Genomic DNA, 26,343 nt, shown 5'->3' with positions numbered 1-26,343 from the left:
ACTATCAGTGTGCTGCACTTCGGGTCTCAGTTGATCATTTTGTACATCATCCTTTGGGAAAGGTATGTCATTCACAATTCAGTCACACAAGTGGCTATCAGACAGCTGTTATTGGAGTTATTTGACAGCAGTATCTCATGCCACAGCTAAACATCATGACCAGATAAGACCAAACAGTATAAGTGAACAGAATAACATCTTTATTTTCTCCTAGGTGTACACTCATTTTCAATCAACATAGATAAATGTTCCCTAGATTTAGCCCAGCTCCAGGCTTTGCTCCACAAAACTAAATGCAGCATATGAAAGGGACAGAAAACAGAAGGAAGTGCATTATTCAGCATAAGTGTACATTGAAATGTGCAGTTCTTCTCTGAAAAGCCGCTGTTTAAGATGCAACAAAGGTCAAGGTTGGCTCACTGAGTGCAGCAGCCCCCTGAGATAGCACAATTAACTCCTTAATATGTGGAGTCAAAGCAGGGATCGCTTACTGGTCCTCCTGCTGAGAAGATGCGAGAAAAAAATCCCAGCATTTCTCCTGAGGAGCAGGGAAAATACTCGTGACCTGGGATCCAAGCCACTGTGGATTAAGACTCTTTGGAAAGAGAAGACTGTAAATTTTATTTTTTTTCTCTCTTTCTAGCCACGGCCATTTGTCTCTTCAATGGCACAAAAAATAAATCCAGCTGAAATGGATTTTTAATTAAAATCATACTTTGCTTATCAAAACAAGAACACTTAACTGATTAAAAAAGAAACGTGGAAACCTTTGGCCCTCCTGTTCCCCATTCTCCAGCCAGGATGTGCAGCAAACCCACTCTGATAAACCATGTGTAACCCTTTGGAGAGTGCTCCTATCAGCTCTCCTCACCCCATTTATGGGCAAGAAAAAGGCATATAAGACATATAGAGTCCTTACAAAAAGGTATGTACAAAGACCTTCTCTCTCTGACTGAACCTGCTGCAGTTCACTCCCATTTTAATTTACCGACTACTGGAAATTTCCTATGGAAACAAAGAATATATATATATTTCATTTCAGCTCTTTGGCTTGTCTGTGAAGATAAACAATGACACAAGTGAAAAGTTTCCCACTGTCTCCAAAGTTCCCTCAGGCCACAGGCTGAAACCATACACCTGACTCATTCCTAGCAGATGCATCCCACTCCAGTCATTAAGGACCAGTTTTTCCCCAGGCCAACTCAGGCTTCTTGCTAGAGTCCTCTTATTTTGTTGAAGGCCACTTCATATAGTGACAACAAAATTAATGAGTAATGGTATGGCCAAGAGTGGGTCCACATGACCTGTGCCACCCACCCACATTGAAGTGTTCCTTAAGGAACATCTCACGTGCTACAGCCTCTGACCATGGCGAATGACTGCTCTTGCCTGCCCTGCATTTGGGTTTCAGCCTTCCAAGGTTGCTTCCATAACAGCTTTCGTGAGCATTAATCTCACAGCTGGATCCTCAAACAGCATGGCACAGAAATGCTAACATCAGCAAAACTAAGCTGATTTATTCTGTCTGAGGATCATAACCTCAAGGCAGGATTTTCCCAAGCACAACTATTAGTTAAATTCCTAGGGCCAAATGAATATGTGACTGCCTGCATGCTTTTATCTTTCTGTTTTCAGTGCCAGCTCCTGCTAGGGAAAGGGATGATGAGGCAGATGCTAGAACTGAGGTCTTGAACCCATGCCGTTTGCAATAATCTTATGGGACTTTCCATCAGAATAGCACTGTCACACAAACTCAACAGCATTTTCCTTATAGACAGAAAGGAGATCTCTTAAATGCTACTTGAAGTGGGAAAGTTTCTCTATTTTTAGCTCCAATAAGACCATTGCAGCCACAAGGTCCTGGATTACAGAGGCTGAAATAACCATCTCGCAGAAAAACCCAAGAACAGACACACTGAATTCTAAGTATCTCCCAAGTAATGAAGAAAATGCAGTTTTACCCCTGCAGCTCCTCCTGCCCTCTCCCTTCTGACACTGAGATGTGCTGCTTTCAGTCACACTGTTTAAATACAGAAAAACATAACTTGGGGGTAATCCACTGATATAACCCATAGGAGACACCAAGACCCAGATTTTCTTAGTCAGGGTGTTCTTAGAGTCTTAAATACCTTTAAACTGTAGGCTTTGTCCTACATTATATTCCCAGGCCTGGAAATTTTCTTCTCCAACTAAATCTGCTGCTGTTGAAGCAAGTTAGAGGTCCCCAGACTCTAAGACAGAATATCCCTCAAACTAATAGTTGTGATCAAAAAGCTTTCAAACAAAACTCTTCCACTATCTGATCTATGATGTAAAACACAGGTCATTAACTTTCCTCTAAGCATGTCAGTCTTCCAACCTGCAAACAGGTAAACTGGAATTTCCCTCCTTCCCAGAAACGACTATGCCAATATTTACAGGTATGGCACATTCTGACCATTTTCTCACCTGAAAAAGAAAGTTTAAAAATAAACCATAAAAAGCAAGGTTTTTTTCTTTGTTCAGTCTTCTGTCAAGAAAAATAATGCAGAACTTGTGAGCTTATCCAGTTTCTTGATGAGAAGAAAAAAAGAGGAAAGCTACTTTATTTTTCCTCCCCCATCAATCACAAATTAAAATCCCCAAGGACAAATATCTCACACTGCACAATTTTACAAATAAAAAGCCCACCTTCCTGAAAATATTCATCAAGTGAAAGTTTACCATTTTTTTTGTTAAGGAAAACACATTTGGAAGACAAATGGTCAGCAAGGTCTAATGTGAATAGAGCAATCAAGGTTCTTTATATCTTGGCCTTCAGACTAATTAAATCTCATTTCACAGTAAACCATGCACCACCCACTCAGTGGTCAGCTGCAGCCACTAACTGGGTGAGCTGTGCATACATAAGTGCAATGGTTTCCCCAACGCACATCTCGCTGTTGGTCTACAACATCAATTTTCAATTTCTCACTCAACTGCATACCCCTTGTAAGCAGCACACGCCCCCGTGCATGCGCAGTTAGAGATGGCTGACCCCATCTTTTCTGGAGAGACGCACCATTGCTGTTGCTATTTTAGCACAGAGTGAAGGATCTGGGAGAGAATCCCTATTGCTCATAGGAGAGCAATCAAAAATATTAATCCTCTTCTGCCTCCCAGCTGAAACAAACATTTACAGGAAACAGACCAAATCTGCTCTGTGAAACACCCTGCTAGGACTGTCAAACCAGCCCCTGGCTGAACACTGAGCGTATGGCCAGGGTCATCCTGACGAAAACCTTTCCCTGCCTCTGCTCCCTAACAAAACACTCATTTCCTTTCATGGCCATGATCTATCTCCATGACAGACTGAATTATGCATGGCACTGTTGGCTGGCACAAGAAGGCATGAGTCCACTGTGGATGGATCCCTTGAAAGAAGGGACAGCAGTGGGAGAGAGAGCACCCGCTGTCACACACGGAGCAAAGTCATCCAGCTGGCTTTGAGTTTTCTGCAACAGAAACATGTCCTGCAGCATGCCCAAATGCACTCACACTAACTTCAAAATATGAACAGACTGAGGGGAAGACTCCCATCATTGGTGGGACCTTCTCACCAAAGAACTGGCCAAGCTGTAACACTGTGGGGACTAAGTGAACCCTAGAGAGATCCTGCCCATCTCTCAACAAACCAGTAGCTTCCCAAAATGATCTGCTTCCATCTCCTACTTGTACCAGCCTCAGTCAAACGTGGATGCGTTTGTCAAGCCCGGCCAACCTGCTATTCCTGTAACTATAGGTAGATACACAATTGCAATAATGCCTTGCTCCTGCTAAAGACAGTTTTGCCTTGCTAAGTTTTTCCTTAAGCAGGAGGGTGAGCACTGCATTGTGAACAGTCTCACACCAACTGCTCTCCCTGCATAGCAGCTGAATAAAACACACACCACATAGGAAGGCTCCTCCTGAGTCAGTCTCTGTGACAGCCAACACATCCCTTTCAGAAATGGGCCAACCTCCATCACACAAGATGCTGGCTTTCTGGCTCCCAGTGCTGCTCTTGGAAGGCTCTTCTAACATCTCACTCCCCTCACTGCTACAAACCTTCCTACACCCAATTTCAATCCCATTGAACATACAAACACTCCTGCACCTGAACTAGCCTTTTACTCTAGAAGATGATTCCATTCTCCAGCATTAATACGATTGCACAGAAGTAACCACATCATCCTCACAACACCAATTTCCAAGGCTAATCTAGCCAAACACTAACTGCAAAGTCTTTATGATGCTGGCAGACGAAAGTGAAAAGAAATAAGCAAAAGGCAAGTAAAGGAAGTATATTTCCAGACTGGGTTTTAGCCATTCAGCTGCACAACCACCCCTACCAGAAAGCTCATTTACAGACTGGAACCAAACTCTGAGCTTCTCAGCTTCATCCTGTGCCTGAAATATTGCCCTTCTACAGCTGTAGCTGAATTTACTGGTTGATCTCCTTCTTTTCATGGTTACCCCACTGGACACTGTTTCTTGCCTGTACTTCTTCCCAGGCTAGTCTGCAAGACAAATAAGCATCTATTTTTAGGCGCATTGTATTCTGCCTGGCTGGGCCCTCCTCCCAGGGCAGCAATATATATTTAATACTTGCTTCCAGAGCTGACAGCCCAGGAAGCTTGAGTGGTGAACTGGCAGAGAAGAAATAATTACAACGTAGAAGGACATCAACCTGCCAAGCATTTTAATAACCCTTCTAGAAAAAGAGGCTTGACTTTTCAGCAGTCCTATAGTGGGGAAGAAAGCAAGACTGTATCAAAGACACAGCTGCTGTTTTATTATGATGATGACTTCTGTTGTGCAATAACAAATCCTGTCTGATCGACAGCAGAGAGGAACAGGAGGAGAAATCACACTGTTAGAGCAATATGCAGAGAAAAAAACGTGCTGAAATTGAGGCAGTAGAGGAGAAACAACCGTACCTAGGCTGCTCAGCGATCCCAGCACAGGCTGTCCCTAGGAGTGCTGCAGCTCTGGGATACTGCTAGATAGCAACAATGCAAGTGGGGATCAGCAGACCCAGTGTCAGCACAAGAGACTCAGCTCAAATGTGGGATTGTTCCATAATGGATCTACGTAAAGTCTGTGGTTCCTAACCCCTCTGCAGCTAGAGTTCATGACTGCTGCACTCATGTTTCTCTGGCCCCTTGCCCCTGGCTGCCCTTCCACACAACCTACAACCTCCCCTTTTCCCTCTTCCCAGCCCTCACCATACCTCCAGGCCAATACCATGCTGGGATCACTGGTGCTGGATCCTGGCCAATCCCTGAGGCCCCAGTCACAGCATGCAACAGCCACTTGGCCTCTTTTCCCTTCTACATCTCTTCTTCCAAAGACTAAAAACAGTGCTGTCAACCACACTGTCTTTCTTTTCAAAAACTGCAACCTTTACTCAGCCCTTTACTTAGCTATTCTTCCACAACTGATTTTAGTGCTTCTGGAAGAGGTCCCTTCAATAAATCATGGCTGGTTTATCTCCCTGTAACAACAATACATAATAAAAAAAAAATAAAATAAATTGAACAGACAGCCAAAGCTCCAGCTTCATAGCTAGGTTTAAAAATATTTCCAGATGCTTATTGGTCTTTTAAGACATTTCTGAGGCTCGGGTCAAGTAGACCCAAGGTAGCAGGCTCCAACTTTTAATTTCTTTTCCATCTACAAAACCATCAGGGCTTGTCTAACATAGTTTAACTACAGTTTCCTAGTCAAAGGAACACAGCAAAAAAGTGAACTTCAAGAAGTGAAAGCTAAAAACGCACAAATGCAATAGGAGCCCTATGCTGGCAGAGACTTCAAGGAGATAGAAAGGTTTTTGCTGCCTTATATTCCCAAACTTGAAGATCCAAATGAAAAAAGAGTCAAGCTGAAAGGAAACAGATACACATGGCAGCATCAGGAATCTCTTCGTATCACTATGCAGATTTCATTATAGTGCAGATTAGACACTTCCAGCACAACTTCAGCCACTGACGGACATCCAACTTAAAAGCTAGGGACCAAGATGAATGGATCTCTAGAAGTAACATCTCACACCACAGTTTTATTAAGAGCTATTACAGCCATGATTGACTACTGATATATGGCACATAATTATTTTTTTATTAGACAGACTAAAACAGCTAGAGATAAAAAAAAGCGTTTGAAGCTCTATCTCTAAAACACACAGGAAACTGCAGGCTACGTGTAGGCTTTAACTAATTGGCCTGAACTTAGTCAGGTTTGTTAATTATAGGGGGGGAAAGAGTAATTAACACCTGCAGAGGTGACAAATCACTTCGCAAGGGAGGAGCTCCTCAGACCATCAAACCTTGTAGAGCTGCAGGGGTGGGCAAGAGTTATCACCACTGTGACAGCAAGAAACTAGCAGGTGGCCAGACATGAAAAAAACTGTGGCATGTCATAAAAATCAGTGTCTCCACTGAGTCTGAGATTGTTAATGCCCAGCAGATCCATGAATGTTAATTTGTGAGCTTGGCTTTCTGAGATACACTGTCAGTCTGTAGCACAGAAGGATGGTAGCAATGGTTTTGCAATAAAACCGTCCCTCCAACCAGCACACTTTTTTTTCCATGTTGCCCCACTGATAAATATCTTCAGGCTAAACCCAAACAAACTGCTACTCAGCTCTATTTCTCTTTCAGACCTCAGGAAGTACTGTTACGACTTAAAAGTACGTATTTTTATTTTATATTTATATGTATATAAACATATAAAAGTAAGTATCTCAGTTGTTCCAATATAAGCTGTTTTTTCTCCTGACAAACCTTGCCTCATCTGCACTGTACACAAACAGCCTGAAGATAAGCCTTTGACATGCTGTTTGCTGAAACACGTATGACTTCCCAGGGGAAGAGAGAGCAGGGCATGGAGGAGCAAAGTTTAAATTTGTCAGAATTGGTGCTGCAAAAGAAACTGCTTGAAGAGGATGAAAAAACAAGAATCGTCCCAGTCACAAAGCACCAGCTCCAGCAGGGAGAAAACGCACAGAAAAACTGCGAAAAGGACACTGTACAAGAGTCAGTGAGTTGAGCAAAACACAAGGGGTTGGAAAATCCTTTGAAAGGAACCATTGCAACACTAGAGTTAAGTGCATGGCATAGCTGAGACCCACACGTCTCTGCAGCTGTGTTTAATGTCATCCCCCCAAAACTGCAAGCAGCCCAGCAGTTGACACTTGGGCACATCAAGTAATTCTTCACATAACGTTTGGCTTCCTTTCAGTGCCCTGTGAAGCTGGGAACCATCTCAGCAGCAGCACTTTTCTTTGCCTTTGAGTATGTCAAGCAAAAAGACTACCTGGTTATATTGTGAAAAAAAGCTGGGAAAGCCTAATTATGCTTAAGAACCCGGATGAAAATGAAAAATAACCAAATAGATGGATGCAGACATTGCAGGAAACCAGAGGCTTGTTTCAGCATTAGCTCTTTTTGCTCTTTCACCTTGCTTTGAAATAACCCCAGGGCAATAAGAAAACCCTGTGACCTCCCCCCGGAAAGGAGTCCCAGAGGGATCCTCAGCCAGCAGAGGCTGGCAGAAGGGCTCCATCACCCCTGCATGTAGCTCCCAGCACATGGCAGGCCTCAGCAAGGGGAAGAAAGCAGCCACATCCCTTTGCATTCCTTGTTGAATCGTCCCAGATTACTAGCCCCAAATTGCAAGGGAAAAAGCAGTCAAGAAATACTGTGCACAGCTCAGAACTGAGCCCAATCCCTGATGGCAAGGAGGATGAAGCAGCTTTAACAGCAGGATACAGCCACATCAGCCAGAGCTGCAGCAGCTCCATGGCTGAGCAGTTTTCCTTTGAGCAAAGGCTGAATAGTCCTGGGGAGGATTTCATTCACTCCCTTCCTCTACAAAAGAGCACACCTGCCAGGGCACTGTGGTTTAATCTCTGCTCTGAAATCTCCTAAGGGCTGCACAAGGTGACTTACTAAATAAATAAATACATTTTAAAAAGCAACTACATGTGTCCCACACAGCCAAGAATGGGATATGGGATGAACTTCCTAAAGGGGTTCACCTCTCTTCTGATAAATAGACAGGGGTCTGTAATAAGAAAGAAACAAAACAAAAAAAAAACCACACACACACAAAAAAAAAAAAACAAACCCAAAAAAATACCCAAAACCCAACCAAAACCCACAACCACTACATTCACTTAAAATAAGAATTAAATTTGGCTACCGCAGAATAAAGGTGGAAGAGGTATAATCTCCAGCAGGATTTCAGTTCTGGCTGTTTCTCAGCTGAGTACTTAAAAATGCTGTGTCAGCACTGAAACAGCTTTTCATTCTGTTGTCAATGTACAGCGCTGTTAAGGATTTTTATTTCTGAGGGGCGGACAACATATTCAGTATATATAACTCTTTTCTTTTTGGCTTGTAAAAGGATGTTTTCCTTTAAGTCTGGACTGCAGTAGCCTGGCCACTTAGGAAAGTTGAAATAAAAGCTGATTTTCAGTAATGAATAAAACAGGCTGCAGGGAAAAGCTCAGCGTGAGTAGGTTTTCTTCTCTCTGCATTCTTACACAACACAAAAGATACCTGGGGAGGCTTTTGGCTTGCAACTTAGGATCTCTTAAGTGTGGATATCTAACTGAGGACTGAGCTGCTGCTGTAGTCAATGAGAATTCAAAAAGGTGCACAACAGAGGCACACAGTGCCATCTGAGATACCTCTATATTCTGTGTTCATAGCATCCACATGGGACTGCCAGATAACACAGTATCTGCAGGGCTTTTATACCCTCAAGAAAGGGACCATGTGGAATAATGGGATATCTTCCTACATCTCAAATGGCCTGAAGTGCCTGAGAGCAAGCAGCCAAGCTGAACCTGATGACACTGCTGACCACCCGCAAGAGTTCAGACCATCTGGGTCACATGTACACACCTACACAGCAATGCCGAACTGTAGGTGTCCTAATCTGCAAAGGGAATCCCTCTCCGAGGTCACCTGCAGGGAAGCTCACAGACTGATTAGCTGTGATAGACAATGACATTTATAAGGACCCTGGAGATGTTCCCTGCTCAGATACTGGTTGTGATGTTACCTATTACCGGGTATTAATTGGAACATCTGTTGAACACAGAATCAAGGCTGGAGCCTCAAAGAAACATAATTTTAAAAGACACCCAACAGATTTCAGCTTTGCAAAGGAGACATGAAGCATTGATATTTTCCCCTCCAGACAAGAATTGTATTCAAATAGATCATTTCCCCCACCCCTTCAATCTTGAGGAGATGCAGTTTCACAGGGATGAAGATTAAAAAATTGTGGAGCTCATATTAAGCTTCCCAACTGTCAGGAGTAGGAACATCCCTGAGCCTGCGGCAAAAGCAAGGAGATCATAGGGGTAATGTCTCAGCAGAGTTCTGGTCTCTCTATTCAGTTCCTTTGCTCTCTTCTTGCCCTTAAATCGATGCAAATCAATGATGCCAAGACATCCAGAAGAGTTTATCAAAACAGCATCACCAAATCTGTTGTCCAGCCCAGTAGTGAAATGCATCAGAAAATAATCCTGATTTGGCTCTGAATTAGAAAATAACCCCTATTCAGTTCTAACACTTGAATTTCAATGCAAATGACAGAAGTGTAAATCTCCTATCTCCCAGCAGTGTAAACAGTGAAATGGATAGTTAGTGACTGCCCTGAGGGTGAGAAATCTAGGTAATGTGGCTAATGGAGAAGTTTAAGGCTATTAGCATCCATTGTTTCAGTTGACTGGAAAAATGGCTTTGTTAAAGTAAATCAGGGTCTCCAAAATTCAGGTACAGCTCAGAAGCTAAAGTAGTCTTTAAGTCCCAGAAATGCTATATATATAAAAGTTAGTGCTGTAGATAAAATCTGACACAATAAACCGCCAGTAAAGCAGCACTAATGTGTGTTTTCCAGCCTCAAGCAACCCACAACACACACTCCTGTGCATGGAAACGTCCCTAAATTCGCTTTATAAACCAACCATCTAAAAATTAGAGAACTGAGTTCTGATGTCACCTACACTAACTTCACACCAGGGCTGCCCTGACTTCAGGGCACTGCATCTACATGACTGACAGATGAGTGGGGAAAAGAATATCGGAGGCAAGGACCATAACAAAAAAATAATCACACCTGCTCCTGCCTCTTAACCTTACCTGCTGGCCTCCAGGGGGTCAAGCTGTGTTCAGGCAGGCTATTTATATTTGTGCAGATTGGCAATTATTAAACATAAATGCTCTTGCTGTTATAGCTCTTCCCTAATTAGGGTTTATGCATTAGGCTAAGCAGTTTAAATGTAATTTGTAGCAAAGCTAATAGCCAGTAGATGCTTCTAATAAAGCTGAAGTTCCAGGACAGAAAAATTTGGTACTTTATTAACAACATCTTTATCAGAAGGAAACTTTGCACTTTTATTTACAACTTCAGCAACCATTCCATTTACTAAAAAAAAAAAAAAACAAAAAAAAAAACCCCAAACAAACAAAAAAAAAACAACACAATACTGAAGAAGACTGCTATTGCTCCATTCAACAAATACAAGGGCTGTACAACGATGCAAGGAGCATCCAAGCAAAAGGTGCCTTTGGGGAGCCCATCATCTTCTTCAAACCTTTCCCAAGGGACTTTCTGAGTACTAATGAATGAACTCTCCCTGCATTACGGGTCATTGTGATGTGAAAGGTGAAGCTCGTGCCCAGAGAGATGAATCATTCCAGAGAAATTCCTTCTGGTCAGGCATGAAGCCAAGCATTCTGCAGGTTGCTCCAAAAGGGAACAGTGACAAGATGACCGCTCAGCTGGTGAACAGCCTTCCCCAGCCATGCACAGAACCTCTCTGCCATGGCTTTAGCTTTGTTAGCTCTAGACAGAGGCCGATCTGATGGCTGGCATCACTCTGCTGCCCCTCTCTTACCTTGAAACACAAGGTCTGATTTTATTTCCACTGCAGTCCTCTGGGTTCGTGTTTTCAGAGGCAAAGACATCTCCCCTCTTGGCTCAGTTCCCACCCAAACGAAGCTGTGACAGCTTATGATTTCTGGAAAACATCTGGGAGCATGGAAGGGAGGGAGCAGTGAGAGAGCAAGAACTCAGCACTCACTGAGGGGAAGCTCTGCTTGGCTGCACAAGGCAGGAAGATAAATCACTGCCACAGCACAGGCAAGCTCAGCAAGTCTCATGGAGGGAGCAGGATCTTCTGACCTGCCTATCTGTCCTTCCATGCTCTCCATCCCACCTGCTGGGCCAGAACTCCAGCCCCCCCTGCTCTAGGGTCTCAAGGCATCTCTGACCCATTTTTTCTGTGGTTTTGGCCCACGAATGAGTATTTTTCTTGGCTGGATGTCCTAGATTTTTGTTCTTACACAGGACTTTCCTCTTCTTTCCAATACGGAAGAGAAAAAATTGATGAGACCAGAGAATCAGGATATATTAAACACATAATCTTTCACAGGCATTGGAAAACCACATATCCATTTCCACTGAGCCAGCATGATGCAGCAGCGATCCCATTTGCAACAGTGAAATGACACTGCCACACTTGTGCTGATTTGGTCTGAGGGCAGGACGTGACCTACCGTGCTCATAAAACCACGCTAAGCCCTGTTCCTCATCAAAACTTGAGTAACAGTTGTCATTCTATACAGATAATCTGACTCCTTTCCCGAACTTGAGCCACAGATGCCATGCCGAGTCTGACAAACCTCCTCCAAGCGTGCTCAGTTCTAACTTAAAAAAGTAAACCAAATCATCTTGCCTTGGGTCTCATTGATCTAGACAAAGTCTGGTGCCCTTCCTCAGACTGCCAATAAATAGGACATGATGCTGAACAGGGAGATATCCTTCTTGTCCCTTTTCCATCACTTTTCCATCTCCAACAAGGATCTGCATTTACAAGCTACCTCAAATACCAGGTAATCTTCCAGTCCTACCAGACTAAGTCAGCATATGATGTGGCAAGTAGAAGACTGATTTTGACAAGATACCAGTCTTTCCAGTTGCTTCTGCTGGAGACCATCTGGTAAAAGGAAAAAAAATATCTTATTTTTTTATTTCCCTTTCCCCACCCCTCCAAAAAATGATAGAAACTCTGTGTGTTTGCCATTTCCAAGGCAGGCAGCCTTGCAGTCAGTGCCTTGGGAGAGCTGAAACACCTCTTTCATAACCTTGGTCCTGTCACTTAATCATGCCCCAATTGCCCATGTGTAAAATGTTCAAAGCAGCTCTCTGCTTTGCATCTACCAAGTACCAGGACCCTTCCTTGGATATTCAAGTGGGAAGAGACAAAAACCACTCAGCAGAGTCATGCCACTATGAAACAACAAAAATAAGAACAAAATGTTACAGCAGCCTCACAAGTCAGCAGTGGAAAGCTTAAAACAAAACCCAGCACACTCTGCTTCTCATTTTTACCTGGTGCAGCCCCTCTGGCTGTCACACCACTTCTGATCTTACAACAGGAAGGAGTTTGAACCAGAGTATTTCTGAAGTGCTGTAAAAAGGGGAAAATACATGTACACACCCAAACCCACAGGCCAGGCAGCTTTCTCTGTCCATGGTCCCACCTGCCTGATGATGTGGAGTATTTTGCAGCCCTCTCTTTTTAAAAAACACCCTGGTGGACTCCTCTCCTTTTACAACACACCACAATTCCCTTCTCTCTGGTTCTCCAGAGTTTTCATGATTGAGAGAGACCTCTCAGCTGCAGAGAGGGTGTGATAATTACAGTGTGAACCCCCTGCTGACATGCTGGTGGGCTGGAGTACCAGTAACACAATGTTGGAAATAGCTTTGAATATTTTGCATAGCATTTTTCCTCCTTTGATATTGTGGTTTTGCTTGCTTTGCTTATTTTGCTCTTTGGCCTTGTTATGCTCTAAATAAGAGCATCTAAAACTTACGTACTGGTGAAAACATACACTCTGACAACTTTCAGTGCTATAGAGAAGCAATGAGACTTTCAGAGCTACCCAGTGTTGGGCAACTGGTTCTCCTAAATAAAATCAGTCATGCATTTACACATGTATAAACTTAATAAATCATGCACCTAGTAATACGCTGAGGTTCTGTGGCAAGGCCTTCGTTAAACACATTGTTATTGCTAAAGGATCTTTGTGTTGGATACAGGAATTAGACTGAAGGATTCCAGCAAGTACCTAGCCTTTTAGCCAAAAAATATTGATTGCTTTGTTTTAAATATATTTATGTCACTTTGCAGATTCTCAGTCAAGAGCATGAAAGAGATACAGATACAGCTGAAGCAGCTGTTTTTTACAATGATCCCTTTTACAGCATTTACACTGAGACTCCTTTCCATCACTTCATGTGGCTACTTCATGGCAGAACAGAATAAAAACTCTGAAAAGCATAAATTATACCAGCTGGACAGATTTGGCTAAGTGAACTAGCTTATGGTCTGAAGGCATGTAGATTCCACCAACTGCTTTGAATTATCCACATAGAATCATGGAATAGTTTGGGTTGGAAGGGACCTTAAAGATCCTCTAATTCCAATGTCCTGCCATGGACAGGGACACCTTCCACTAGACCAAGTCGCTCAAAGCCCTGTCCAGCTTGGCCTTGAACACTGCCAGGGATGGGGCAGCCACAACTTCTTTGGGCAAATTGTGCCAGGGCCTCATTTACTAGACACACTGAAAAAAAAACATAGTTCAACTTGTAGCTCTCTGGGCAGGATTATTTTAGTTACAGCCCTAAAAAGTTAAACCGACCCACTAGAACAGAATAGGGATTATTCTGGATTCACATCATGCCCCCACCATCACCTACTTCCGCGCTTGCCTTCTAAATGTCACAAGCTGACTTCTGCAGGAGGCAGGTCTCTGGCAAGCATGGTCTGATGAATTGCAGCAAATAAGATTTTCCCAATTTCCTTTTTTCCACATTTGTACATCATGAAAGGCCAGGGTGAAAGTTTATAACAGCAATTAGAAGCCACATGGCTGCAACAGTTTTATAGCACTGAACTTCTTGATCAGCCAATCCTTCTCATTCAGAGTTTTTCCAAGGACATACCAATAAAAATTATCACAATAACTTAGGAGGGGAAGAAAAAACACCTCTGCTGAGCCACTGCAGTTCCCAGAACCAGGCTGTTACAATTGCAGAGTTAACGTCTGCTTTAAAATGAGCACTGAAACCCAGGTTTAAACTGAGAAACAAACAACAGGGATTTTCTCTAGCATTGAGGCACTTCAGTATTAGTCACCTTGCAGATCGACGCTGATAAGAAGCATGCAAATCTCTTTAACCCACTAGTATGAACCAGGTCCCAGGAACACAATGGAAGAATGAGAAAACAACCAACAGTTCCACTAAACCAAGGGCAAGGAAGTGAGATAAAGTATTGAACAACAGGATAATAAAATAGTTGAAAAGAAACCAGTACAGAACTGCACCTAGGCTGTGCCTTGCCACTGTCTCAGAGCCTTAAAAGGGGCCGAGTTTACTGACAGGAACAGTTAACCCAAGAGCACCAGCATAAGGGCCCAATCCTGCACACTGAACTTCAGCAGACTACGTTCCTTAACCCTCTGAAGGATCAGGCCCCAGAGGACCTCTTCATGCCAACAGCATTTAAAGAAATGGGATTTTGGGCTTCACTGAAAGCAAGAATTGGAGCAGCTCCAGCAGCTGGTTGGAGTGCTGCCCCCTTCTCATTTCCTCAGCTCCAGCCCCGAATGAGCTACTTCGGATCTTCCCTAAAGCAAGTCTGTAGATTCCAGGAACTAAGTGCCTGATCATTTTTTTTCTAATACTTTAATCCGTTTTCCCAGAGTGTTCTTCCTCAAAGAAAGTCTGTGGTGATGCAGATGGATGGCTCATGGTGACAGACAAAAAATCTGAATAACCCCATTTGTCTCCTTTCTTAAAGAACAAGGGGAGAAGAAAGGAGGGACAAGTGATGCCGCGACAAGCCCGGGTTACCTCCCACTCCTAGAGGCTCGGTTTGGTTAGTCCAACTCTGCTCACTGAAGAACAGGATAGCTTTGAACAAGGCACTGTCACCAGTCAAGCAGAGCAAACAGAAGCGACTTGCAACCCTACCCTACCCAACCCAACAGGATTCTGGTATGGCAACCTCACCTTCCAAAGAAGAAAACAAGCTTGGGACAAGACTAGAAAAGAGAGAGGAAAGCTCAGCTACAGCCAACACCTAATGTGTTGTGTCCCTCCCCCCAAGCCCAGTACTGTGGGCTCAGTAGAAACCACACGCTGCAAGGAAACACGCTGCAAGAGCCAAGCCCCAGTGAAATACCAGAACCCCGTGTCTGCGCTGTTTGCGGAGAGCATTAGCTTTTGCGCGCGCACGTGTGCGCACACAGACCCACTGCCAGGAGAAACAATCCCGTTTGCTAATTCTGCGTTGTGCTGCGAGCTGACCGCGGCGGGGGAGGAAGCAGCACTGCCCCAGCCAGGGACCTGCACGCACTGAAATTACAAGCAGAAAGGACACAGCAGCCAGAAATCACATCCTTTGCTCCCAGCTCCTGCTCCTTCCTCAATGAGGAAGGAAAAACCACATGAGGTTTCAGTGTCAGAGAGCAGCACTTAGCTGAACTTCTCATGGGCATCTAGTTATTCTTCAATGAGAGGAAGGTCCCATCCGAGAGCCCTCTCTGCCCTGCAGCTGCATAGTCTCCGGGAAACCTCATCCCGTTATCCCCCGGTTTGGGGTGGGGGGAAGCTGTGCACTAAACGATAGAACTCCTAAACAAAAACTAAAGCAAACCGAAAGCCAGACTGCAAACCTGAATGACAGCGAAACCAAGAGCCAGTCCTAAATAAAACACTAACCCCCAAAGACAGTTCCTCTAGCTCGAGAAATTTTCTCACTCGCGAAAAGGAGACATGCAGTGAACGAAACGAGCATTAAGCGATTGCTGATTTCGAGGTTATCGAAGGGAGGGAAGCCCAACAAGGATACACCTGCCTTGCACCGAGAGAGCTTCCGAAGTTGCCCAAAGTTTGCCCGCAGCTGAGCCTGTCACCCCGAGAGCCGGGGGAGCTCGGTTTCAGCGAGGCCAACCCGCCCCGGCCCGGAGCATGCACTCACCGGGGAGAGGAGCCAGCCGAGCAGTGGCACCACGACGCTCAGGACAGGGGGCTCCATGCTGGGCACGCCGGGCCGGGGGGTACCGCGCTCCGGTAGCTCCCAGCGCTGCGGCCAGTGCTGTGCTGCGCTCCCGGCACCGGGCTGCGCGCATCCAGAGAGGGAGGAGAAGGAAAAGGAAGGAGGGAGGAAAAGAGGGAGGTAACACCACAAGCCCCCGCTCCCCTCCGCACCGCTCCACCGCCTCTCTGCGCGGGGCGGGGCCGCACCTCCTACCACCACCCCTCCCGCCCCAGGTGCCGTCGGGCCCTCGGCCAGACGGCTCTTTCCGGCCGTCTCTGCCCCCCTCGAGCCCTCTTCTGTCTTTTTCCCTCCCTCTCACTTCCCTTCACCCCTTCTCCTTTTCCCCTTTATTTATTTTCTCCTTCGTTTGACTTTTCCTTTTTTCGATTTTCTTATCTCTTCCCATTTTCCCTTCTTTTCCTTCTTTTATCCTTTTTTTTCGTCTTTCTCTTTTCACTTTCTTCTCCTTTCTCCCATTCTCTTCTATTTCCCATATTTCCTTTTCACTATCTTCCTCTTTTCTTTCTCTTCCTCTTTTTTTTTTTTTTTTTTTGTTTCCCTGTTTCCATCCTTCTTTTTCCTTTCCCTCTTCTATCACCTGTTTTCGTTTTTTATTTCCCTTTTCCCCCCATTTTCCCTTCCCCTACTTTTTATATCTCTTCACCCTCCCTCCCTTTTCTGCTTCCCCGTTTTATTTTTCTCCTTCCTTCCCTCTCTTCCCTTGACTTTTCTTTTTACTTCCTTTGTAAATTTATCACGTTTTTAAAATCATTATTTTTAACCCCTTAAAGCATTGGAATGGGTTGAGGAGAAACTAAGGCTGAGGAAATCAGCAAAGCTCAATTTTTCCTTTTTCCCTCCAAGCTGATGCAGTCACTATGGGATTTGTCCAGCTCCACACCGAGAACCTTGCAGATCCACAGCTTGCAGCACCAAACCATCTTATCTCTTTGCAGAGCCTGGGACTCATTACTGGGTTCATCCCTGAGAAACGCTGAGATGGGTAGGGGGAAATGGTCTTGTTAGTGGGGGTGGTGGGTAAAGCACAGAAGATGGCCCAGTATTGCCGTGAGCTCTACAAGGGTGTTGAGTTGTGTTGGGAAAGGAGATGAAAGGGTTGCTTGGGGCACTTGGCTTCCTGTGAAATTGCTGCTTGGTTACAAGGGGCTTAGGTGGATGAAAGTTCGCAAACTGCAACCCGGTTCAGTGAATCTGTGCGTCCTTTCTCTGTCCTTCCCCCCAGAAAAAGAGATGAAAGTTCCAAAAAGCAGGTCAGTGACATGACATTTCTGGGTTTCTCATTTTGGAGAAACAGCTCAAGACCAGATCGACCTTATTTCTTGATGCAAATGTGGAAATCCCTCCCTTCTCCCTCATGAGATGGAGCATTTCATTTAATATTAAGTGCAATGTTCAACTCAAGAGAAACCACAGGCGTGAACTTGCTTTAAGGGTGAAAACCTAAACAAGTCTCACAAAGAAAGGCAACAATAAGAAACGTAGTATCTTTCTTGCTGTTCTCTTATCCCCAGTCCTGCTGGATTTTTAAGCTCCAACAGATGGACAGATTTAGTGTCTTTTAAACCACCTGCTGAAGAGAGAAAATAAATCCTCATATTTGGGAGGCCCTGGAGACAGCTCCCTGATTCCAGGCTGTTCAACTCACTGACACAGCCAGGAAAGCTTCTATTCTTAGAGAAGGGGCTTGAGGGTTAAAATCATAAAGTTGTATTCAGTCTCTACCTCTTGTTAAAAAATCACTGAACATTTCACTCTTTAAAGATAACATGCAAAGGGTGAGCAAAAAGAGTTTAGTATCTTTTCCCCCCTTGACCCTTTGTTTCTCATTGTAGGCCTGATGTTGGCTTATAATTGCCAGTGTAAAAAGAGGGACAAGATGCTAATTATATCAATTAGTTGTACAACAATTTGAATAGGCAACAAAGCTATATAAAGCTCAGTTTGGATCACAAAATGAAAGGGGAATGACCGATTAGCTGGTCACTGCATCTCGATTCTAATAATAGCCACTTTGTGTTTGCTTACTTCATTTGTTCATGCAGCCTGAAGGCTTTCAAGTAGCCTGTTAAAGACAGATTTCCCTCTGGGGGAGTGGCGAAGGTATTGGCAGATGTTGCTCTTTAGAAGCTTTGCAGAGAATGAATCTGAAGGTTTTGTGTCTCATGACAGTGATTTTACAGAAAAGGTCTCAGCCTGAATGGTACATTTTGCCCTGCAGATTGCACTGGGTGGAGGTTAAGCTAGTCTGATATCCTGTAGGCATAGCGTGAACTCCAGGGGGCTGGTAGCAGCCTTTGTGTTTGATTTGAAACCATCTCCTGCTCATTTCATCCCATGCCCCCAGATCTTACGCTGCCAGTACCAGTGAACACTCATTATCTTCCCTATGTGGCTAGAGATTTTGTATCAGTCCTTGTTTTGCAGGCTGAAAGCCTGGGACCTGTGCCATACCTTTGGCATAATTTTTACCCTCCTCTGTACCTGCTCTTTCCCCATTTATCCTCTTTGGGACAAGGACAGGAGCCAGAAGGATTCAAAATGTTGGTGCACTGTTGTTTTATGAAGTGGCATAGTGATGGTCATGGTTTAAACCTTTATTTTTCTTGCCTTGGGTACAGGAGCATTCCTGTTGGAGCAAGTCTAGATGATGCCATGGAAATGCTCTGAGGGATGGAGCACCTATGCTATGGAGACATGCTGAGAGAGCTGGACTTGTTCAGACTGGAGAAGAGAAGGCTCTAGGAAAACCTTAGAGCAGTTTCCAGTGCCTGAAGGGGCTGACAAGAAAGCTGGAGAGGGACTTTTTGCAAGGACATAAAGTAACAGGACATGGGCCACCTGGTCTAGTGGAAGGTGTCCTTGCACATGGCAGGGGAATTGGAACTGGATGGTCTTTAAGGTCTCTTTCAACTGAAATCATTCTATGGTTAGGTGACTTAGTGGTGCATTATAATACCAAGATGTTTCTCCCCCAAAGGATGGTTCTGTTTTGAGCCCACCTCTGTGTAAATCAGAGACATTGTGGGACATTTTGCTCATTTTCTTCACTTTCCATTAAGTACACTGAAGTTCAAGTTCTGTTTCACTGTCCTGCTGATAGGTTGGTATTTGCCCCACTTTCCACTCAAAATATCTCTGTGAAAGGTTTTACAAGGCTTCAGAACTATGATGTGAGGTTGGAAGTAGCTGCTTGGTGTTGAACAGGGTCTCTGCTAATAGATTGAAGCAGCCAACTAGAAGGCCAGAATTTTTCCTTATCTCGGTCATGAAAAATTCCAGAAAGCCTTGATCTAATTCATTGTCACATCACTAGCAGCATAGTTACTTCAGTGATCACTGTCTTGGGCTAGTGCATCTTCTCTGTGGCTATCTTATGTTGTTACCATTATTTAACTCTTTTCCTTAATGATAATTAACATCTGAGCTGAAGCACCCATCATTAAATGGCTTATCTTTCTGGGAGTTGCTTTGGAAAATATCAAATAAATGTAAGAATATTTTTGTGGAGGGTAACAGTAGAGGTAAATAAAAGCAAGTAGGTTTTTTCCTGTCTGTGTTTTTTAACTCTCTGTCGCAGCAATCAGAAATAAAAGAAGTATTAACAGTAGTGTCTAGAGGGACAATATTTGAGAGTTGATTCATGCAGCAGTTTGCTGAAGGCTGGGTTTGCTGTTATGTGCCCTTGGGGTTATGTTCCTCATTTAGCTTTCTCTGCAAACCCAACACAGTACATCTATTCTGCTTTCCGCTTTGTAACTTTATTTAAACAAAGTAGTGGCATCACATTCCATAAACAAACTGTGAAATGTATTTCTATGTATTATTTGCATTGGGATTAGCGGTAACAAAACACTGTGTTGTTTTGCAAACAAGACAATTACATCCACGTACAGGACTCCATTATTTGCAAAATGAAACATAAAGCAGTTGGTGGTTTCCTGTGTTTTAAGTCTCCTTACTCAGGGTGGTGTGGGCTTGTGTGCCAATACTAGTGTGGCCCTAGGAGAAATCTGAAACAAGTTGACCACCATCCAGAAGAGCTAAAATCTCTTCCGTCCCCAACCATCCCCAAAAGTTACCCAGTGGAAAAGTTCCAGAAATTTCCAGCTGCCCGTATCCTGATAAAGCTGAAAGAGCGGCAGAGGTGGGTACATCAGAGCAGAACGTGGAACATCTGAACGGAATGTTTCAATTAAAAGGATCTACTCGATACAAGCAGACTAGAATCTTGTCCTTGGTCCCTAGTGCAAGGGCAAATTATCCAGCTCCTGTTGCTCATCTCAGTCTATAAGCTAAAGATAGTAATAACTACCTACCAAACTCCCAGGAGAGTTAAGGATTAATTGCTTCATAGTACTCAACATTTATTTTCACATAATCAATGCCACTGGGTGCATAAAAATAAGCTTTGCTATTACTATTACATATCCACAGGGGACCATTCACTCATTAAGTACTTGGATGAAACAGTTTTCTTGCTAATAATTATTAAAAACTAATCTTATTTATGTTTGGGCTGGAAAACGAGAAACTCTTTGGGGTCAGGAAGAGCAAATGCAAGCAAACAAACCAGCAAGAACTTTCCCTGAACTCAAGATGGCAGTGTGCTGGAACTAAACTGAATTAAGGTGAGTAGAAAACCGTGCATTATTAAACCAGCGCTATTTACACTGGGAACATTGTAAAACCGCTCCAAGGTACATGATGTGCTAAAGATAGAGGAAACTGGATGCCTGCCTCTCCCTCCCTACTTTCTCCTTAGAGCTTTGCAGAGCAAAGGAAGAGAGAGGAAGCAGTAATGGCAATGTTATGTCCATGGAAAGCTGATGAGCAGAGTACTTGGCATCATTACAACCATAATTCATAAGGCAAACTGTGTCCAGTGGAGGTAGGTTTCCTCCAAGGTTGTGGCCATCATGAAGAAACATTTGGCCCTCATGAAGAAGACTCTGGCAGCAGAAACCACATGGAGCAGGGCAACCAACATATTGATTGACACCAGGGATTATACAAGCTAAAAGGCTGAGCTAAAACACGGTACTCTAGAGACTAAGATAAAGGCTCCACCTTATCATTAGAGGATGTGACATGGCTGATGTTTTCTGTGGAGGAGGCAGGAAATGGAACATTTTACACAGCCTGGTCAAATGCATCTGAGATGCTCTGTACAGAGAGTATTTTCTGCTGGTGTCCACAGACTAAAATCAGTTTCTGACTGGGCGATGAGAACCTCTGTAGCTGTGAACTCTGTTTCAGACCTTACCAGCTGAAAACAGGAATTTCTACATTGTAACTGATTTCTGGGATAAATGTTGGTTTATGTTGTAAATAAGTGTTGTAAGTCAAGATGATGAGTGAATACACAGTGAATAATAGATTCAGAGTTCTTCCTAAGCTGTCTGCTTGCACTTGTTCTCCAAGATCTGGCTTTACCAGTTGCGGACAAAATCTCCAAAACCTCTGAGACTGGATGTGCCTGAGTTTACTGGGTGCCTGAAACCAGTTTTGAGTAGTCTGAACTGCCACATTCTCTTAGCAAGAATTAAAGTGGAAAAAGATAACATTTCAAAAGTCAGCATTGATCATTGCCTTCATGCTATTAATGAAGATCTATGTGCTCTATTTATCTGGTCTGTGCACTGTGAATGCTAGAACCCTGAGGGGTCTGGCAGAGCCTTGGGGGCTGTGAACTCTGATCTATGGCTAGCCAGACTCAGGGAAGGAGCTGGAGTGCACAAGTCAGTGCAGAGCAGTATCCCTGTTTTTACACTTCCTTTTTTCTCTTCTTTAACTCCAGCCCCAGCATAAGGAAGGGTCCAGCTGATGTCCAAAACACTGAACATATGTACTCACTGGGATTTCTCTGTCACAATACCTCCTCTTATTTATTTATTTATTTTTATTTTCCACTTCAAATATGAACAGCAAACTCAGGCTGCCTTCATTCCCTTCTTTTGCATTCAAAGAGGGTGCTCTTTCATCTCAACAGACAATTGCCTTGATCTTTTCAGCTGTGCTCAAGTCAATTGCTTCCACAAGAGTGCTACACTTGGTTGGCAGCTGGCCAGCTGTACAGTGTGCCCAGACCTCTTGGGCTTGTCCCCAGCAGCGCTGGGCTACCTGAAGACACTGATTGGGCAAATGGCAAAGGAGAATAGGGAGAGGAGAATACAGCCCCTTCTTCCTCCCAAACCGAGAGGAGGTTTTTGCAGCTCAGTAGGAACTAAATACCTAAGTCTGAAATGTGCTGTCTGTCTATCACACATCTCAGAAATATGGTTGTTTCCAAAGAGAAAAAAGAAAAATCAGAGACTCTCTGAGCGGTTAATATGAAGGTATCTGCCTGCTTGGAGGACTCTCCTGTCAGCTCACTGTCTCACACCCCAAACAAACCAATGCAACCACCGTATCAGTTTAGAATGAATTTCTGCAGCCCCTTGGTTTTATTTTTGTCAGTGACTGAACACCCTTGTAAGACATTTTCTATTGATCTATTGATTGAAATCTATTGATTTTTCTCCTGTCTGTTTCACTGGGATATCTTTTGTTTCCAGCACAAACCTGCTATTCAAAATCCTTCCTGCAGCAAAGAAATGAGATCAGGTCTGCGTGTCTCTTCTTATAGAAGAGTTATAATATCTTGTAGAGGAAGAGTCCAACTGGCTATTTGTTTGGGAGCTCTTAATCCCTTCTTACTACACATCAGATCTTAAAGAAAGACTGTTTACTGCAGTTCAGGTCTTTCGGTGGAGCTGAATACCACAGTCAAGGGTTTAATACTGCGTGCTTGACTCCTTTCTCTGATGCATTTCTTACATATTTGCTGCCTCCAGGATATATTTGTGCAAGCATATTAAGCATCCTTACTATATGTTAATGTCCTGGGCTCAGCCCAGTTACTGGCTCGGCTTAACTGTTAACAACAGTTAACAACAGTTAATGACAGTTAACAAAATATTACATCTACTAATGGAGATAAGTCTTATGTTCTAAGTCCCTTAAACATACATGAAAAATAAAACTCACTTTCTAAGGGGAATGAGAAATGACAGTTCATTCTCTTTAATGAATGCTGCTTGGGAAGAATTTGTCTCACATGGATGTAATTTTACAGACCATTTCGGTGTGCTTTTTTCCTTTCTTTATTTTTTTTTTCCCTCTACACAGCTTTTCTTCCCTTGTAAGCAGAAAATATTTTCATGCCCAAAACCTGCCAGTCTGACTATACAAAACAGGGAAAACCTCTTCTAATCCAGGGTTATTTGCAGACTAAATCATGTCAGATTTAACTGGATTGACAACAACAGATTTTTCATGGTTCCCGTCAATTTTTGACAGTGTAAATGCCGATGACATGATACTCCAGAAGCAATCATTTCACCAGAGAGGTCCCGTTCTCATTTTCAGTATCAAGAGATGAATGACGGCAAAGGAGTTAAAAGTGTATGGCTTTACTTTGATACCTGTGAATTGCAACCACCTCCAGGAGCTTTGACACTGCCTTTTCCAGGGAAAAAGATTTTTAACCCATGGATGTTGCTGTAGCCATCTAGAAAATATCAGGCATATAAAGACATTTTTCCTATGGAAAGCTAAACATTATCCAGGAAGATGACATAATATATGTCGAGGGAAGTGAAACATCAATGCTTTTGAGTTAAGATAATGGCATTGAATTTATTAAGCTTTACTGATGTGTAAGCTTTGTGCTGATGTCTCCTGTATTACCTTGGTGACTCTGAAAAGAGTCTGAAAGGATTTTGCTTCCAAGATGCTACATTGCTTTGCCTTGGACTCATTCCTCATATATCAAAGGCTTGGCATAGCCCAAGTGAGGTTCACCTGGTTTCAGCAAGTTTTTATTTGCTTCAAGAAAAAAATACTACCCTTGTCATTTGTAACATCAATCTTCTTCCTGAACGCTACCTTATCTCTCTATTTACACTCAGTCCTCTGTGTTTTTACAGTGTCTTCTTTCCTGTGTCTACCTCGTGGATTGCAATCCCTGTAGAACAGAGCAGTTTTTCATATTTGTGTTGTGTGCTGCGTCATGCACATTTTGGTCAGCAAACAAGTATTTCATCTAGGAATAGCAAAGAGCTATCACTAATGCTCCACAATTTCATCCTGGGCTGGAGATAGCCTGAAAACTGGGCTGTATGCAGCTGCCAAAGGAACAAATATTCTGATGTAAACATTGAGGACAGTATCAAATATTCATGGATATACGATTTATTTTTTTTTCCTCAGGTACCAAGTTTTTGGTTACAGATAAAACAGGGCACCAAACTTTTTAAACAAATACATTTGCTGGCCCCACTGAGATCTTACTATGATGAGCATTCACAGTAGGCAAGATTCCCAGGAGAAACTGGGGGTGATGGATGTGTTTTGCACACAAAACAGTCCATTGACAAGAACAGCTGGGCTAGAAAACTTATATCTTTCCCCTTGTTAATGCCACTAGTTCTCTGAGGGTGAATTCAAAGGCAGCTGTGCCATATCTCGCGCTGTTTGGGGAGGTGAGTGGGTTGTACTCACTCTGCAGTGAGTCATCCTCATCTCGTTTAACTGCAGTTTACCAATTTTCATTTGTTTATGTGTGTGTTCCAGGCATATCTGATCGATGATACATGTGGCTCTGGAAACTTACTGCATCAAGCCTTCACACTTTCCATCAAAGTTTTCCAGCGGTATGGGTGGAGACCACAGGACACAACATCAGATATGCAGATACAATTTGCAGATCTAAAGGTGTTCTGATTTACCCGTTTATCCATGCCTAAGTCAGACCAAGGTTTTCTGTTTCACATAAATACCAAGGATGACTGTGAAATGTGAGACTGTAATCAACTCCAAAATGAAATCCAGTCTTCCAATTTGCTTGCAAGTGAGAAAATAGTAATTTTAAACAATGTAAAGCTAACAAGGAATCTCTTAATTGGGGGTTATAATCAGCTAAGGGCTCATTTTAAGAAATCATCTACAGTCAGGGAAACTTGTTCTAAACTTCAGTTATTCAAATCCTATTGAAGCTGGTTATACCAAATGCTTAGAGCAAAATGCCTATTCAAACTGTTTCCTGTTTGAGGACTTACTCAGGGATTTCCTGAGCTGTGTCAAAAGTGTCACAGATCAGACAAATAGGACTGTATATCAGAGCAACCAGTCAGGCCCAGATAAGAGTCAAACATCATATAAAGAGTTAGATATCACTAGCAGCTGTCTTCCATCATCTCTCTGCTGCCAGTGCATGCCACACTCATGAACCACAGGCTGCAAAACACACTCTACAAGGGAGATGGCTGGTTTTAATTCTTCAGTGCAAGCAGGGTGAAATCTATTTCACCTCAAGGAGGAAGAATGGCGCTTATACCTCCTCTGGAACTCAATGGTCTGAAACTGGAGCAGGTCCAGAGAAGGGCAGCAAAGCTGGTGAAGGGTCTGGAGCACGTCTTATGGGCAGCAGCTGAAGGAACTGAAGTTGCTTAGCTGGGAAAAAAAGGAGGCTCAGAGGAGAACTTATTGGTCTCTGCAGCTACCTGAAGGGAGTTTGTAGCAAGGTGGGGGTGAGTGTCTTCTCTCAAGTAACAAGCAATAGGACGAGAGGAAACAATCTCAGGTTGTGCTGGGAGAGGCTTAGATTGGATATTATGAACAAATTCTTCACCAAAAGGGCTGTCAAGCACAGGAACAGGCTGCTTAGGGAAGTGGTTGAGTCACCATCCCTGGAGGTATTTAAAAGACGTGTAGATGTGGTGCTTAGGAACATGGTTCAGTGATGGATTTCACAGTGTTGATCTTGAACCAGATGATCTTGAAGGTCTTTCCCATACTAAATGATTCTATGAATCTATGAAAACCCATGTGTGACCCACTCATCTTGACTACAGTCTATACCATTCTTCTTGGCAAGGCTCTCATCTAGGAATATTTGGTCATGGCTAGTGATAGGTCTTCCAGATGTGCCCTGTGTTCTGGTTTTGGCAATGTAGTAGGCCACTTCAGGCATTAAAATTGTGGTCTGAATGGAAATCTTGATGCTGAAATGCTTCCAGACGCCGCATTGTTGAGGGTTTAAATCAGCAAAACAGCATAGCCTCTGAAACAGGACACTCAGTTCAAATCTGGTATAGTTCTTCACTGCAGCTATTTCAGCAAGCTGACACTCCTGTTTATGCCTTCAATTT

The 26,343-nt window shown here is 43.4% G+C and overlaps 1 protein-coding gene across 2 annotated transcripts in view; it reads right to left on the bottom strand.

Annotated features, from left to right (window-relative positions):
* The window catches only part of LOC136008111 (vasoactive intestinal polypeptide receptor), a 116,913-nt gene extending 100,614 nt beyond the window's left edge, over positions 1–16,299 (bottom strand). Inside the window, exon 1 of one of the 2 annotated variants that reach the window (XM_065666909.1) lies at positions 16,073–16,299. In XM_065666909.1, coding sequence (XP_065522981.1) covers positions 16,073–16,129 — 57 coding nt within the window. In that variant the 5' untranslated portion in view covers positions 16,130–16,299. The remainder of the gene's footprint in view (positions 1–16,072) is intronic. The other variant, XM_065666910.1, reaches the window with a different exon arrangement.
* Positions 16,300–26,343: the final 10,044 nt, after the last annotated feature.

The sequence above is a fragment of the Lathamus discolor genome, chromosome 2 (assembly GCF_037157495.1).
Source record: "Lathamus discolor isolate bLatDis1 chromosome 2, bLatDis1.hap1, whole genome shotgun sequence".
Taxonomy (NCBI): domain Eukaryota; kingdom Metazoa; phylum Chordata; class Aves; order Psittaciformes; family Psittacidae; genus Lathamus; species Lathamus discolor.
Note: the sequence above shows the minus strand (reverse complement) of the source record. Positions and strands in the feature narration are given on the sequence as shown.